We start from the raw sequence: 14254 nt of genomic DNA, 5'->3' as shown, positions 1-14254 counted from the left end.
GGGGGTGCCAAGGGGCCCACCCAGTCTCCTTGCTAGTCCCGGGAAACTGGAAACCTTCCTCCTGGCCTGGTAAACAGTGTCCAGTCTTGCCTCATCCACCTCCATTTGTCCCTGTCCCCTCCAGCTGCCATGCTTCCTTGGTGGGCAAGCAAAAGGAAATGTCTATTTTGAGATGACTGTTGTTCCCCAGGTGTGGCTGTGGAGAATGAGTTTAAGGACTAGACTCATCTCCAGCTCCCCGGGAGCAGGACACTGACACTCTGGGGGCTCTGAGGACTCTGACCCTGTTCTCAGTCTCTGACAGAGCCTAGGGACCCCCACTCCCCCCCACCGAAGTCTTAGGGGGCAAAAACTGTGTTTCATTGCGTCTTAAAAAAAAAAAAAAATCCCTGGCTGAGAACTAACCTCAAAAAGCAGAGACTCCTTTGTGTCTTGGTGCCAAATCAAAAGATTTACTTAAAAAAAAATCAATGCCCTGCAGGCAAAAGAACTTTTTTCTCTGCAGTGTCACTTGGAGAATTTTCAAGAGTGCCATTTGGCGGGGCACCGCTGAAGGGCCAGGCTGACGCGAGCCTTGGCAGCTGGTCACCTGGTCAACCTCAGCCAGTAGACTGTGCTGCAAACATGTTAAGGTTTATGACTTTAAATGACTTCTGCAGAATTTATGTTCCCCTTTTCCTGGAAATATTAAAACAGAAATTGGTTCCGTAACTGTTCTGATGGGTTTATTCATTTGTCTCGGAAAATGTCAATGGAGGCATTCTTCTAGAAGCATTCTGGGTTGATCAGCAAATGGAAAGGCGGGCTGAGGCGGAGGCTGTTGACCTGTCTGAAGAAGGAGCTTCTCTGTCAGCAAAATTAAAAGGCAGTTTGGGCCCTCCACCCCGGACTTTGTTGTCATCTGGAAGCTGGAAGAAAATATCGGTATTCTGTCATTTGCTGTTTTATGCGGCCTGAGAGCCGAGTTCCCCCCGGCATGGCTGCCTGCAGGAGACCAGCTCCGCTTCCAAAGCATCCCCGGTTCTGCGGAGCCATTTTCAAAGGTCGAGGAGGCCCCGAGGCCTCGTCATCCACCGAGCAGTTAAGATGGCAATAACCGACATTTGTAAAGCACTTTCCCTTCTGTTCTTGTATTTGATCCTCACGAAACTCGGGGGGGAGGCAACACAATAGGATCCCTCCCTCTTTGCACCCTAGTAAACTGCTCGAGTGAATTCCCCGAGAGCTGCCAGGCGAAGGTGGGTGCTGCTCCCAAAGTACTGGCTCATTTCACTCCTCCGCACCTCGGGGTTTGTAAATTCCTCTTTTAAGTTAAGCCATTGCCTTGGGCGCCTGGGTGGCTCGGTGGGTTAAGCGTCTGCCTTAGGCTCTGGTCGTGATCTCAAGGTCTTGGGATCGAGCCCAGCATCAGGATCCCAGCTCCCCCGCCCCCGCCTGCCTCCTCTCTGCCTTCTTGTGACACCTCTCTCTGTTTAAAAAAAAAAAAAAAGGATGAAAATAAAGGTAAGCCATTTTCTGACACCGCCCCCTCGCCCCTGCCCAAGTTCAAGCCACCCTAGGTAAACCAGCTTTGAGGTTGGCATTCGCCTCAGAATTTGACCAGGAGCCTATGTAGGATGGGAAGCAGAGGAGCAGACTCGAATCTCAGTGTCGCCCCCTGCCGGCCATAGGGTACTTTGCAAATCTGTAAAATGGGGGTTTTACCTCCAGACTAGATGTGTGAATGCGGGTTATCAACTGTAGAGCCCCATTCAGTGTACACCGTGTTGTGTGTGATGGCAGTCAGATACTCCGAGGACCAGCAGGCTAGGTAGATGCGTTCGGTTTTGATCTGCACTCCGATTATCAGACAGCAGGAATGAGCGTCTTCAAGTTTTGGGGCTCTGTGAGGGTTTGGAAGTCTCATTTCTTCCTTAAACATTCGTTGAGCTACTCTCTGAGAATAACAGCTAATTTTGTCCTGGGCTAGGTACTTTCCACTTGTCCTTTCATTTAATGCTTATAACAGGCTTATGGGGCAGGTGCTGTTATTACTCCCATTTTACAGAAGCAGAAACTGAGGCTTAGGAAGGATAAGCAACTTCAAAGAGCAGGGTTGGAAATTCAGGTTGCACGCTCTCTGGCCCAAGCTCTTACCCTCCACATGCCAGGCCCGAGGGTTCCAGGCTCGTGCGACGATGCTCTCTCTCACAGCAGAGAAACGGGATGTCAGCTCTCCAAAATGTGCTCTTCGGAAAGTCACCTGGACTGAGGGACCTCTGATCAGAGAACACTTGGGTCTCTCTAGGGGCTCCAGGAGGGCTATAGAAAGGAGATGATAATAATAATCATTACCATTTATTGCTATTAATATTATAATATTAATGCTCTGATTTGAGCTATTAGCATACATTAGCTTATTTTATTCACACAACAAATCTGTGAAGTAAGTGCTCTTACAGCTCTTGTTTTACAGAAGAGGAAATTGAGACCCAGAGAGGTTCAATGACTTGTCCAGGGTCACACAGCACTGTGGTAGAGCGGAGGTGTAAGCCCAGGCATTCTGGTTCAGAGCCTACCTCTTGACCACTGTGTGCTACCCACACTCAACAGATGAGTAGGAGTTTCTTGGCCACTTGGGGAGGTGGGGTTGCACCATGGCAAGAAGCCAGGAAAGGAATAATATTTCCGATGGGTTTTCTGTGTCATTAAAACAATAACAACAGCAGCAAAGAACCAGTCCAGATTCTCTCTTAATGTTATAGCCTGCTAAGGAGATGTGACCCACAGTGTGAAAAAGGCGGATGAAGGGGTAGGCAGGGCAATGGAGGCCACGGTGCAGGTAGGGAGAGGATTTCGGAAGGAAGAAGGGCTGGGGCTCTGCACTTCCAGCAGAGCTGAAAAACGTGCTGGATCTGTGGGTCGGAGGAGATAGGCAGAGTTCCTGTGTGATGGAAGCAGGAAACTGTATTGTAAAACTAGGAAGAGTTCAGGCTCTGGAGCCAGACTGCCCTTGATTGGGAGACCTCGTTCTGGCTCTCACTGGCTGTGTGGACATGAACTTGGGCACAGAGGTGGCTTTATATCCCTGGGCAGTAAATTCCTACACCAGCCACAGCAAGGGGGAGAATGCTGAGGTTGCATTCTCAGGCCACCCCTGAGAGCACCAGAGAGACTTGGAAACGAGGCATCCTGTGAATTGAGGCCCTGTCTACAAGATGACCAAAACCTACACATCCTGGGGCCTGCCATTTTTGCCACCCAGTGAGAGGGGGCACTGAATCTGGGGACTGAAAAACACAGGTCTATCCTGAGCTTCCTGGTGACTCACTGTAACCTGGGTAGGGCTGATTTTAATTAACCTCTTGCTCCCTACTCTATCAGTCCCTGCTCTATTAGCAGGCCTTTCCTCCCCTAATAGCTCTACCCCACCCAGGTCAGGCACAGATTAAGGCTCTAGTAGTGCTCCTAAGACACACCTTTCATGAACCAGCCTGGGAAAAGTCTACACTTAGTACAGCCCGTTGGCGCTCTGGTGTTAGGTGGGAGATAAGATTGACTTCCATAAAAGTTGACTCTATATACCCAGTAAGTGTTCTTTTCTAGACCCCTAGTCAGCCCTAGCACTCCTTTGGTCATTTATGCATTTGTTAATAAGATTCCTATTTCCTAGTGTAAAAAAAATCCAATCCTGCCAATGACCCAGTCTGCTGATTAGTGATTCCTTCCCCAGAACACAGTGCCTTGACCCAGTTGCAACCCATTAGACCTTCTGGAGGCCAGTGGAGGAGGCAAGATGATCGCCTCCCCTTCAGTCCCACCCCAGAGGCCAGTCCCATGGGACAGCTGATGTTTTTTTGGAAACACCAATCACTCATCCATAAAATTTTACAGATGGAAATTTGTTTATTTTTTCTTAGTAAAAATGGTTGGGATTCTTTTGCTTGAAAGGAACAGAAATTCAATTTGAACCAGCTTTGGGGGTGGGGGAGATTATATTCTATTACCTCATGGAAATCAGGGGAAGAGTAATGAATGATGGCACCACTTTCTCTCCATCTTCTCCCTCTGCCTCCCCTTCCTCTCTGTTCTGTCGAACCCTCTGCAGTATAAGGCAGCCCCCTCCTGGATGCCCTCCCTTCTCACCTCAAATGCATGGGGACAGCTTCAACAGTCCCCATGCATTTGAGGTGAGAAGGGAGGGAAGCTTCTAGAAAAAGGTGGGGGGTTGCTACACAGACAAAAAACTAAATCTCTGTACTGAGGGTCCCTAGACACCGTTCATGCCTTTATTCCACAAGGTAAAAAACAGGTCTAAAGAGCTACCCAACTTATCTGAACTCCCCTCCCTCATTCAGGCAGAGGGGAACCAGGGCACAAATATGGCTTTTCATCCTGTGCCCTTTCTATTATACCAAGTTCCAGTCTCCTGCTTCCCATTCTTTCATGGCACACGGCCAACGCAAGCCTTGGGAACAAGCTGTCACTCCCAAACCCTCTGCAGTTGTTCTTGTAATTTCCCCATTTGACAGGTGAAGAAAGTGGAGTTTAGGGAAATTAAGTAATTCATACGAAGTCATAGTAAGTGGTGAGGTGGAGCATTCAGGCCGTCTGCTTCTGGGGCCCTCCCTCTTCACCCCTGTGCTGCCTGCTGCCAATGGATGTTTGCTCTGCGTCACATCTCCTGTCCCCTTACTTCATCTGCCAGGGTCCTGGTGAGAAGACGGGCACCAGGCTCGTCACCGGGGCTTCAACTGGTGGATAACTGCTATGTGGCTGTTTGCCCGGACTTGAGACTGCCTTCACTACAGAGGAGAGGGACACACTGAGCATTCCTCCGGAAAGCCCCCAGGCCTGTGGGTCACTGGGCTCCAGCAGTCCATTGGTAGGAAGAGAGCCTTCCGGGGTGCAGAGCAAGTGCCAATTAAAAACAGAATGATGATTTTCCACTTGTAGGACTGTCAGAAACTGAACATCTTGACAATTCTGAGTGCTGAAGTTTTGGGGGGTGTGGGCATCGTTACCCTCATGCACAGCTGGCATGGGCCACCTTGCAAGGCGAGTAGGCCACATCTGTTCAAACCGGGACCAGGTCCCAGCAAAACAGCTGCACCTGGGCTCAAGGAAATGCGTTTGAGAACGTTCGTCACAGCATCGTGAGTGAGTGTGAAAATTTGGGCACTGCTCAAATGATGGCTGATGGGGAGATGGTGGAAAAAAAATGAGGAAGAATCAATCATAGGACCGATAGATCAAGTGATGGAAGGGAATAAGCTAGATCTCACGTATCTGATCAAATCTGAGATAGACAGTCAATTCCCATTATTCTCAGAATCACGTTCTCTAAAGTCATGGCGACACTGCATTTGCAAGCTCACAACCATCATCCTAAATGGTATTGTTCAGAATTTGAAGTTTTACTCCCTTTATTTATTTCCTACCTACTGGTAACAAGACATCTATGTAACGTACACCATCAATTTCATCAGTAGCTCCGTTTTCCTAAGCACTGGATTAGTGGGATTGTACTTAGCTTTTAAAGCCTCTTTTATTTCAGCTTCATAAAAATATATTTCTACACACGGGCATCTTTTTTGTTTATGAGAACACTTGCGTAACTTGTACTCTGTCGATAATGATGCTTGTTAATTTTAAATACGTTCAAGTTGAATTATATTGAATAAAGTAATAAACTAAGATGTAAAAAACAGTGAGCATTTTTATGAGCTCCTGATAGACTTATGCAAGAATTGATGTATCTGAAAGCCAAAGGACTTCAGAAACTAAATGCAGATATTTTTAAATTAAGATCAGATTAAAAGATTATGGAAACATGGAACTTAGGAATGCATTCTTTACTCCACAATATTCTATATGACACTTTTGCATATTAAAAGATTTCTCTTGGGATTTATGGTCCTGAAAAACTGTTGACTCTTTGCCACGTCCTCATTTAACAATAGCTTCTCCTTCAACCCCATTGCTGCTGCTGAAAATCTATGCATTAGCCAAAGCCCCCTCCGGTATCAGTAAACTTTCTGATTCCCCAGTTAAGCATTATTCATTGAACCGTGAAATGTCTGTTCTTTCGTTGATCATTTTTGACCTGTTTTTATGTCAACCTGGCATCATTTCCCTTGAACCCTCTGTGGGCCTTTATCTGTGTACTGCTAATGGCAATTATCTAAGGCTGTCTTGCCCAGCCAGAGGCTGTACATTCCCTTGAGGGTAGGGACAGCACTTTGCTTTCCTTTGGGTCCTGCTTTCTCCTTCACAGCAGGTTCTGGATACACGTGGGTGGGTGAAGGTAGAGAAGGCGTCATCATCACCTTAACTCGGTGTGTCTTCCTTTTCAGCGGTCCACATGTGCAGCATCCTGGAGCATCGCTGTGCCCACTTCTGCATCAATACCCCTGGCTCATACGTCTGCAGGTGCAAACAAGGGTACATCCTCAACTCGGATCAGAAGACTTGCAGAAGTAAGATTGCTTTGCAATTACTGTACTGTCCTCCCCCACTCTCTCAAGGGCCTCTTGAGTTCATCTGTGGCCCCTCACCCAACCAAGTCATCATCTCCCTAAGGAAAGAAAAGAGGCTTTATAACTCGTGTATTTTAGGTTGGCCTCCCCCCTCCCCACCGCTCCCCACCATCACAGTGCCAGGACCAGAGCCTGGCACATAGTAGGCAAGCAGAGAGAGTTTGGAAAATCATTGAAGACACCTTCTTAGAAATAACCTTTTTGAACTCATGAACTGGTCTCTGTTACTTCCAAGCTGTTCTTTAAGGGGACCCAACGGGGAGACTTTTTAATCCACTGTCTCTGTTAACTGTACCTCGAGGTACAGTTAACTGTATCTCTTCTCTGAAGCATTGACTCTGGATGAGTTATTAACACTGGCTGGGAATGATGATACAAGTTCTGTTTTAGAGGTGTGCAGGGATCTAGTAGCTTTGGTAAAGGACACTTTATAGGTCTTTTAAATAAAAAAAGGTCAAATAGATAAGACGCAAATAGAAATCACATTCTCTTTTTTTGGCCAAAAACGGACTGACCGTGTACTGACATTGGAGCCAGCAAGCGGCAATCCGGCTCTTAGAGAGAATTGCTTAGATGCTGAGTGTGGGCTTATGTCTGTATATTTTCAAGTTGTAAGTAAAGCCACGCGTGGTTGCTCATAGATAACCGGGCCACCAAACCAGGCTTCCTCAGGATTCAAGATTCAAGACTTGAGAGGAAGACCGGCCCCTGCAGAGGAAATAAAACTCAGCTAATCTGACACACAGTTCATGCAATGCATAATTATTACACCACATAGTAAGCAATTAAGCATTAATGGGAAGCATTTGCACAAACGGCTGTAATTAGTGTCACATTTATAGAGCCAAACCACATTTTCCTGTTTTCTCCTCACTTCATTTTCGGGGCTGAGAGTAGTTGGATAGGGGCCTTCCTGTTCCCCAAGATGAGGTAACATCTGCTCGACTCCTCCAGTTCTGTGGCCCATGGAAGCATCAAGACTTCGGACTCTGAATCTCAGGCGCTCTGTGTTCTTTGGCTCCTGTCCGACCGCAAAATCCCAGATTTTTTGAGTGCAGCCTGAATCATTCCCATCTTCTGCTTGAACCTCTGACCCTTCTTCAGTTTCCACAACAAAAATCACCCACACCAAATACTCATGGGCTTAATAGAATTCTCTGGAGAGCTGGGGCAGCTCTGGCAAGGTCATCTCACCCACTGCTCGGCAAACAACCTAAACGTCTCTTGGACATCCTTGTACCTTCTTTGCATGCTCTGCCTGTCCCCTCTCCCAGCCTCTTCAAGAGCTCCCCCGCCCCCAAGGGGTTTCTCTGAAGAATGCTCAGCCTTTAGGCCCCCTGCTAACTCCCTTCTTGCCCTTCCCTTCTTAGCAGCACAAGAAATTCCTCCCCTTGTTTTCTGCCCCAGTCGCCTGCTGCGGTTGGGGCATCTGCTGATGGCCGCTTTCCAGGGGCTGGCTTGGTCCAGTCAGAGGAATTTTGAGACTAACAAATAAAAAAGAAAATGTTCTTCCCTCAGTGTCATGAGCAAAATCTTTCCTGCACCAGGTTCTGTCAGGCCCTGCCTGGTCCCACCTCAAGCCCTCAGGCCCCCTGGGCCCTCCCCGGTGTCGGTCGGACCTGGGCTCCCTCCCATTCAGGTCTGCGGGTGCAGAAACTGCCCAGGGCTTCAGACAGACTGACTAGATGGAAGAACAAGGTGGTCCAGGGCAGAGGGGCTCCAGCTCCAATAACTCAGAACCACTCAGGAAACTGAGCCCCAGGTGTCACCTCCAGAGAGGCAGAGTCAGTGGGTCTGATGGGGGTGTGGGCCAGGAGTCTGCATTTCCCATGAACTTCTGACATGAATGGCCGCCACACTCAAGATTCACTGGTGTCAGGCAACAAGGGAGCCGGAGGGAAGGGCTTCAAGGTAGGGGGGAAGGGAAGGAGCTGGAACCAGGACTCTGGTGTCCCTCTGACCCAGACCCTCTGGTCACCCGGAAGTAGTTCAACCACCTGCACTAGCAGGACCGGACTTAGCTGCGCTGGGACAGTCATAGAGAGCAGTGCTCGCTCTCTCGCTCTCTCTCTCTCTCTCTCTCTCTCTCTGACAAAGGTGGTAACTCTTTGGTCTGAAATGGTACATGAACCAGATTTCAATTTCAATTGCAGGTCAGCCTATCTCTTCCCGAGCTGGTTACTGAAACTCCTTGACTCAACTTCCTCACCCATAAAATGGGGAAGCTGGTGACAAATTCATATATACCTCGATAAGTCCTTGTTAGCCTGTGGTTGTAGTCTGGTGGATAGTTAAAAGTTGTGCCAAGGGGCACCTGGGTGGCTCAGAGGGTTAAAGCCTCTGCCTTCGGCTCAGGTCATGATCCCAGGGTCCTGGGATAGAGACCCACATCGGGCTCTCTCCTTAGCGGGGAGCCTGCTTCCTCCTCTCTCTCTGCCTGCCTCTCTGCCTACTTATGATCTCTCTCTGTCGAATAAATAAATAAAATCTTAAAAAAAAAAAAAAAAGTTGTGCCAAGCGAAGGCTGGGCCATTCCTCGACCTCTGTTCAGGAACTGCTGGCAGGGACGTGTCCCTGCCAACATGGAGAGAGACTCAGTGGGCCTGGAGAGGAATGAGACACACTTCTTTCCATTTTTGAGCATGTAAGATGGGCCAGGCAGCATGCACATGACTGGAAATAAAATAGTGAATAAAACAGCAATGTCTATGTTTCTTGGAGCTCACATTCCGGCATGGGAGTAAATCGAATAACTAATGTAATTGCAACCATGCCCTTGGCGATTGCACCAAAGTGACTGCAGCCGGTGCTCAGCTCTGCGGCATGTGCTGCACAGGTCAGGCTGAACTAGAGCCCATTCACTTATTACGTGTTCGCCATGTGTCAGGAGCCCTCCGAGTGCTTTATCCATGCTATCTCATTTAATTCGGACAATGAGCTCTCACAGTGGATTCTATCATTCTTGTTTTACAGATAAGGAAGATAAGGTACCTCCCCCCAAAAAGGTTAGACAATTTACTCAAGGTCATATGGCTAGTACTATGACCAAAGCAGAATCCAAATCTTGTTATGCAGGACTCCATATTCCTAGCCCTTAACCACCATTGGATACTGTCCCATGACCCTTGAGGGCCCCCAGATGGCGACAGGAGAACCCTGCAGCCAGAGAAATTCCTCCAGCCCCAGGAGGACAGGCAGGTTCCAAGGCTCACTGATCTCAAGGGAGGCTCAGTAGTAATTCAGCAAGACTAATATTCAAATGATTATCATTCCTCCAAGTCCACTACCAACTGCTGTGACACTGTCACCCTACAGAATGATTTGAGAGGACCTCTTAGGTGATTGCTTTCAGATGTGCATGCATGCATACACGCACACACACACACACACACACACACACACACACACACACCATACCCACCCTTTTGTATTCGTACCTGTATGTGTGGAGGGAGGAGGCCGACACAGCTAACTCAGAGATTCTGCAAGTGGAAATGGACCTTAGCTGTTAGACTTTTAGCTCCCTTCCTCCACATAACCCAAGAATTCTGTTCCCTCCTAGTGTCCCAGATGGATGATGTTGCCTGTCCATTCACCACCTGAGACACCAGGTTGTTGCAAAACACCTCCATCCCACCTCCAGATAGAGTGGACTAAGCTGAAATCCTACTCCCTATAATTCCCACCTTTGATACAATTTTGCTAGCTAAAGCTCTATACCAGAAAGTATATTTCCTTTTCCAAATAAAAAGAGAAAACCCTTTGATTATTGAAGAGTGTTATCCCACATCCCTTATTAATTTTCTCTTTTTTGGGAGAAGCATAAACAGCTCTTTAAGTAGCTGGATTTGGGGGTCTCTTCACTGTCCAAATAATCCTCTTCTGCATACTAGTTGGTCATTGTCTCAAAATGTGCCCTTCCATTCAAAGACTAGATCAAGCATATTAAATATTACCCTCAAAGTCTGCCCATATGAGCAATTTGGAATGTACTGGAAGTCAACATTGTGTATTCCTCTGTCCTCCAAAAACTCTTCCCTATCCAATACCATTAAATGAAATATATGTAGAAGCGTTAGCATAGTACCTAGCCCATAGGGCTCAATAGAAGTTTATGTCCTTGAGGCACCTGGGTGGCTCAGTCGGCTAAGCATCTGCTTATGGCTCAGGTCATGATCCTAGGGCTCCCTGCTCAGTGGGGTGCCTGCTCCTCCCTCTCCCTCTGCAGCTCCCCCTGCTTGTGCTCTCTGTCAAATAAATAAATAAAATCTTTAAATTTTTTTAAAAAGACGTGTATGTCCTTCCCTCTCCCATTTTTCCCATTTTAAAAAAAAAGGGAAAAACCCCATGAAGTATGCCTGTCTTCACATTTCTGTTTTCCCCTACCATCCCCCTCCCTTGAATTCCTTTCCCACTAATAAGAAAGAACTTTATCTTCTCTCTTTTCTTTATTTAGTTTTTAAATAAGCAATTTTCCCTCCCTTCTTGAATATTTAACCTATCTGGAAAAATACTGAAAACGCAACATTTAGAAAATTTCACTTGGCAAAAAAATGTAAACTTTCTTATCCAGCTTTCTCATTTTTTCTCTTTCTCAAGAACCATACCAAATGCATTTTATTGCTTTCATTCGTCAGATATGTTCCTGACATTATTTTTTCCAAGCTACACAGATGATTTAGTAGCTTTTATTTTACAGTTTAATCAAGGGGCACGGTCCATAAAAAATAGTCATATTGTTAGAGAAAAGAAAATCATAACCAACATCCCTCATGAACTTAGATGAAGCGATTCTTAAAAACTCAGCAAATAGAATCCATATTTATATCCTCTAATCAAGACCAAATGAGTTTTATTGCAGGGATGCAAGTTTGCTTTAACATAATTCACCACATTAACAGATTAAAAAATGAAAAAATATATAATCATTTCAGTAGATGCAGAAAAGGTATTGAACAATACCCAGCATTCATTCATGATAAAAACTCTCAGCAAACTAGCAATAAAAGGAAATTTCTCAACCTGATAAAAGGTTTCTATGGAAAAACCTATAGTTAATATGATACTCAAGAGTGAAAGATAAATGTTTTCCTCCTAAGAGAAGGCACAAGACAGTATGTTCATTCTTACCATTTCTCAGCATTGTACTGGAGGTTCTAACTGATAAAAAAACAAAAAGAAATTTAAAAGTCATATAGGTCAGAAAGAAAAAAGTAAAATTGTCTTTATTCACAGACTATGTGATTGCTTCTGTAGAGAGTGGGTGGAATCTTAAAATATAGCTACTAAAATTAATAAATGAACAAGGTTGTAGGACACAAAGTCAATATACGAAATTATTTGATTGTATTTTTACATACTGGCAACAAAAATCAGAAATTGAAATACCAGAGGCGTCTGGGTGGCTCAGTTGGTTAAGCATCTGACTCTTGATCTCAGCTCAGATCTTGATCTCTGGGTTGTGAGTCAGTGCCCTGCATTGGACTCCATGCTGGGTAAAGAGGCTACTTTTAAAAGAAGAAAAGAAAAGAAAAAGAAAAAGAAATACCATTTATAATAGCATGGGAAAGATGTAATTTAGGGATAAGGTTGACAAAAGCATACATGATCTGTACACTGAAAAGTATAACAGGCTTCTGCAATAAATTAAAAAGACCTAAATAAATGGCAAGAAGACCATATCATATCAAGGAATGAAAGCCTTAATATGGCTAAGATGTCAATTCTTTCCAAATTGATCTATAGATTCAAAGCAATCCTTACCAAAATCCCAGCAGATGTTTTTAGATAGAAACTGACAATCTGATTCTAAAATATATATGTGAAAATGCAAAAAAACCCCAAAACCATAATAGTCAAATACAGTCGACTCTCATTATTCATGATGGTTGGAAGCCTCTGTGAACACAGAACTAGCAATTACTAGATCAATGCTCCTGGAAGAAATACAGAATTACATTCTTGTGAGCTTCTGGCCACATCGTCAATGAGTACATAGCCTTGTTTTATGTGTGTTTCTATGTAAAGACACCTTATTGAGTATATACTGTTGATTGGTTAATATTGAACTCCCAGCTGACAGCACTATTGCTCAGGCCTGAATGAAGATGACCAAATATACACCTGTTCTTCGTGAGGCACGTCACAGCCTTCTTGCATTTAGGAACACTGGACAGCATTTCACGCTGCTCTTGAGAGCCATTTTTTTTTTTTTAAAGATTTTATTTATTTATTTATTTGTCAGAGAGAGAAAGAGAGAGAGCATAAGCAGGCCGAGTGGCAGGCAAAGAGAGAGGGAAGCAGGCTCCCCGCTGAGCAAGGAGCCAGATGCGGGACTTGATCCCAGAACCCTGGGATTATGACCTGAGCCGAAGGCAGCGGCTTAACCGACTGAGCCACCTAGGCGTCCCTTGAGAGCCATTTTAAACAGCGAAATCACCTAACAAAATGCATAAAAGGCAGGAAAAAGCAAAACAAAACATGGCACCAAATAGAACATAAAAAGGATGTTTGTTGGCAGTATGAGAACGAAAACAGGAAGGTGAAGCATTGCATTTTTGGACCTTAATTGGGAATGTGTGCATCAGGTAACTCAAATTTTTCACCATTCTGTGCACATCCATGGATGGCCATGAAGATATGGCAAATACTGATTTGGGGTACAAGTAAATTTTAGAAAGTAGGTGACTTTGCAAATATGGAATCTGCAAATAATGAGATCAATGAAAACTCCAAGAAAAAATAAACAAATGGGGGGGGGTTAGATGATCTGATTTCAAGACTAATTATAAAACAACAGCAATCAAAACAGTGTGTGTTGGTGGACATCAATGAACCAGCATATATAGTCTAGGAATAGACCCACGCACACATGTGAACTGATTTTTGAGAAAAGCGCCAAAGCAATTCATGAGGAAGGAATAATGTCATCAACAAACGGTGCTACAGCAATTGGATTGCCATGTGCACAAAATGGATCTTGACCCTCACTTCACACCATATACAAAAATGAATTCAAAGCTAATTTTAAATCAAATTTAAGAGTGGAAACAATTAAACATCTATGTGAAAATGTAGGAAAATTTTTTGATGACCCTGGATTTGGCAAGGATTTTTAAAAATAGGATACAGAACACCAAAGAGAAAACTCAACTAACAGAACTTTATCAAAATTAAAACATTTGGGGGTGCCTGGGTGGTTCAGTTGGTTGAGTGTCTGAATCTTGATTCCTGTTCCAGTCCTGATCTCGGGGGTCGGGGGATCGAGCCCCCCACATGGGCTTCATGCTTAGTGTGCAGTCTGCTTGTCCCTCTCTCTCCCCTTTTGACTCTCCCTCTGCTCATGTTCTCGCTCTCTCTAAAATAAATAAATAAAATCTTAAAAAAAAAATCAAAACATTTTCACTTCAAAATACACTACTACCAAAATGAAAAGGTGAGCCATAGACTAGGATAAAATATTTGCAAAACACACACCCAGCAAAGGACCTTAGAATATATAAAGAATTCTTGGAACTCAATAATGGGAAAATAAACAACCCAGTGAAAATGGGCCAAAGATCTGAACAGATATAAACCAGAGAAGACATATGGTTGGCACAGAAGCCTGTGAAGAGATGTTCAGTTATTAATTACTAGAGAGATAAAAATTAAAACCACAGTGAGATTCTTACCATACCTCTGCTGGATTGGATAAAATTTAAAACATTGACCATAATACATGGTGGCAAAGTTGG

The 14254-nt window shown here is 44.9% G+C and overlaps 1 protein-coding gene across 4 annotated transcripts in view; it reads left to right on the top strand.

Annotated features, from left to right (window-relative positions):
- The window catches only part of MATN2 (matrilin 2), a 132618-nt gene that overhangs the window by 45577 nt on the left and 72787 nt on the right, over nucleotides 1–14254 (top strand). For all 4 annotated transcript variants that reach the window (XM_032858634.1, XM_032858635.1, XM_032858633.1 and 1 more), the window contains exon 4: nucleotides 6336–6458. In XM_032858634.1, coding sequence (XP_032714525.1) covers nucleotides 6336–6458 — 123 coding nt within the window. The remainder of the gene's footprint in view (nucleotides 1–6335; nucleotides 6459–14254) is intronic.

This window comes from Lontra canadensis, unplaced genomic scaffold (genome assembly GCF_010015895.1).
Source record: "Lontra canadensis isolate GAN:19392208 unplaced genomic scaffold, GSC_riverotter_1.0 scaffold15, whole genome shotgun sequence".
Lineage (NCBI taxonomy): Eukaryota > Metazoa > Chordata > Mammalia > Carnivora > Mustelidae > Lontra > Lontra canadensis.
Note: the sequence above shows the minus strand (reverse complement) of the source record. Positions and strands in the feature narration are given on the sequence as shown.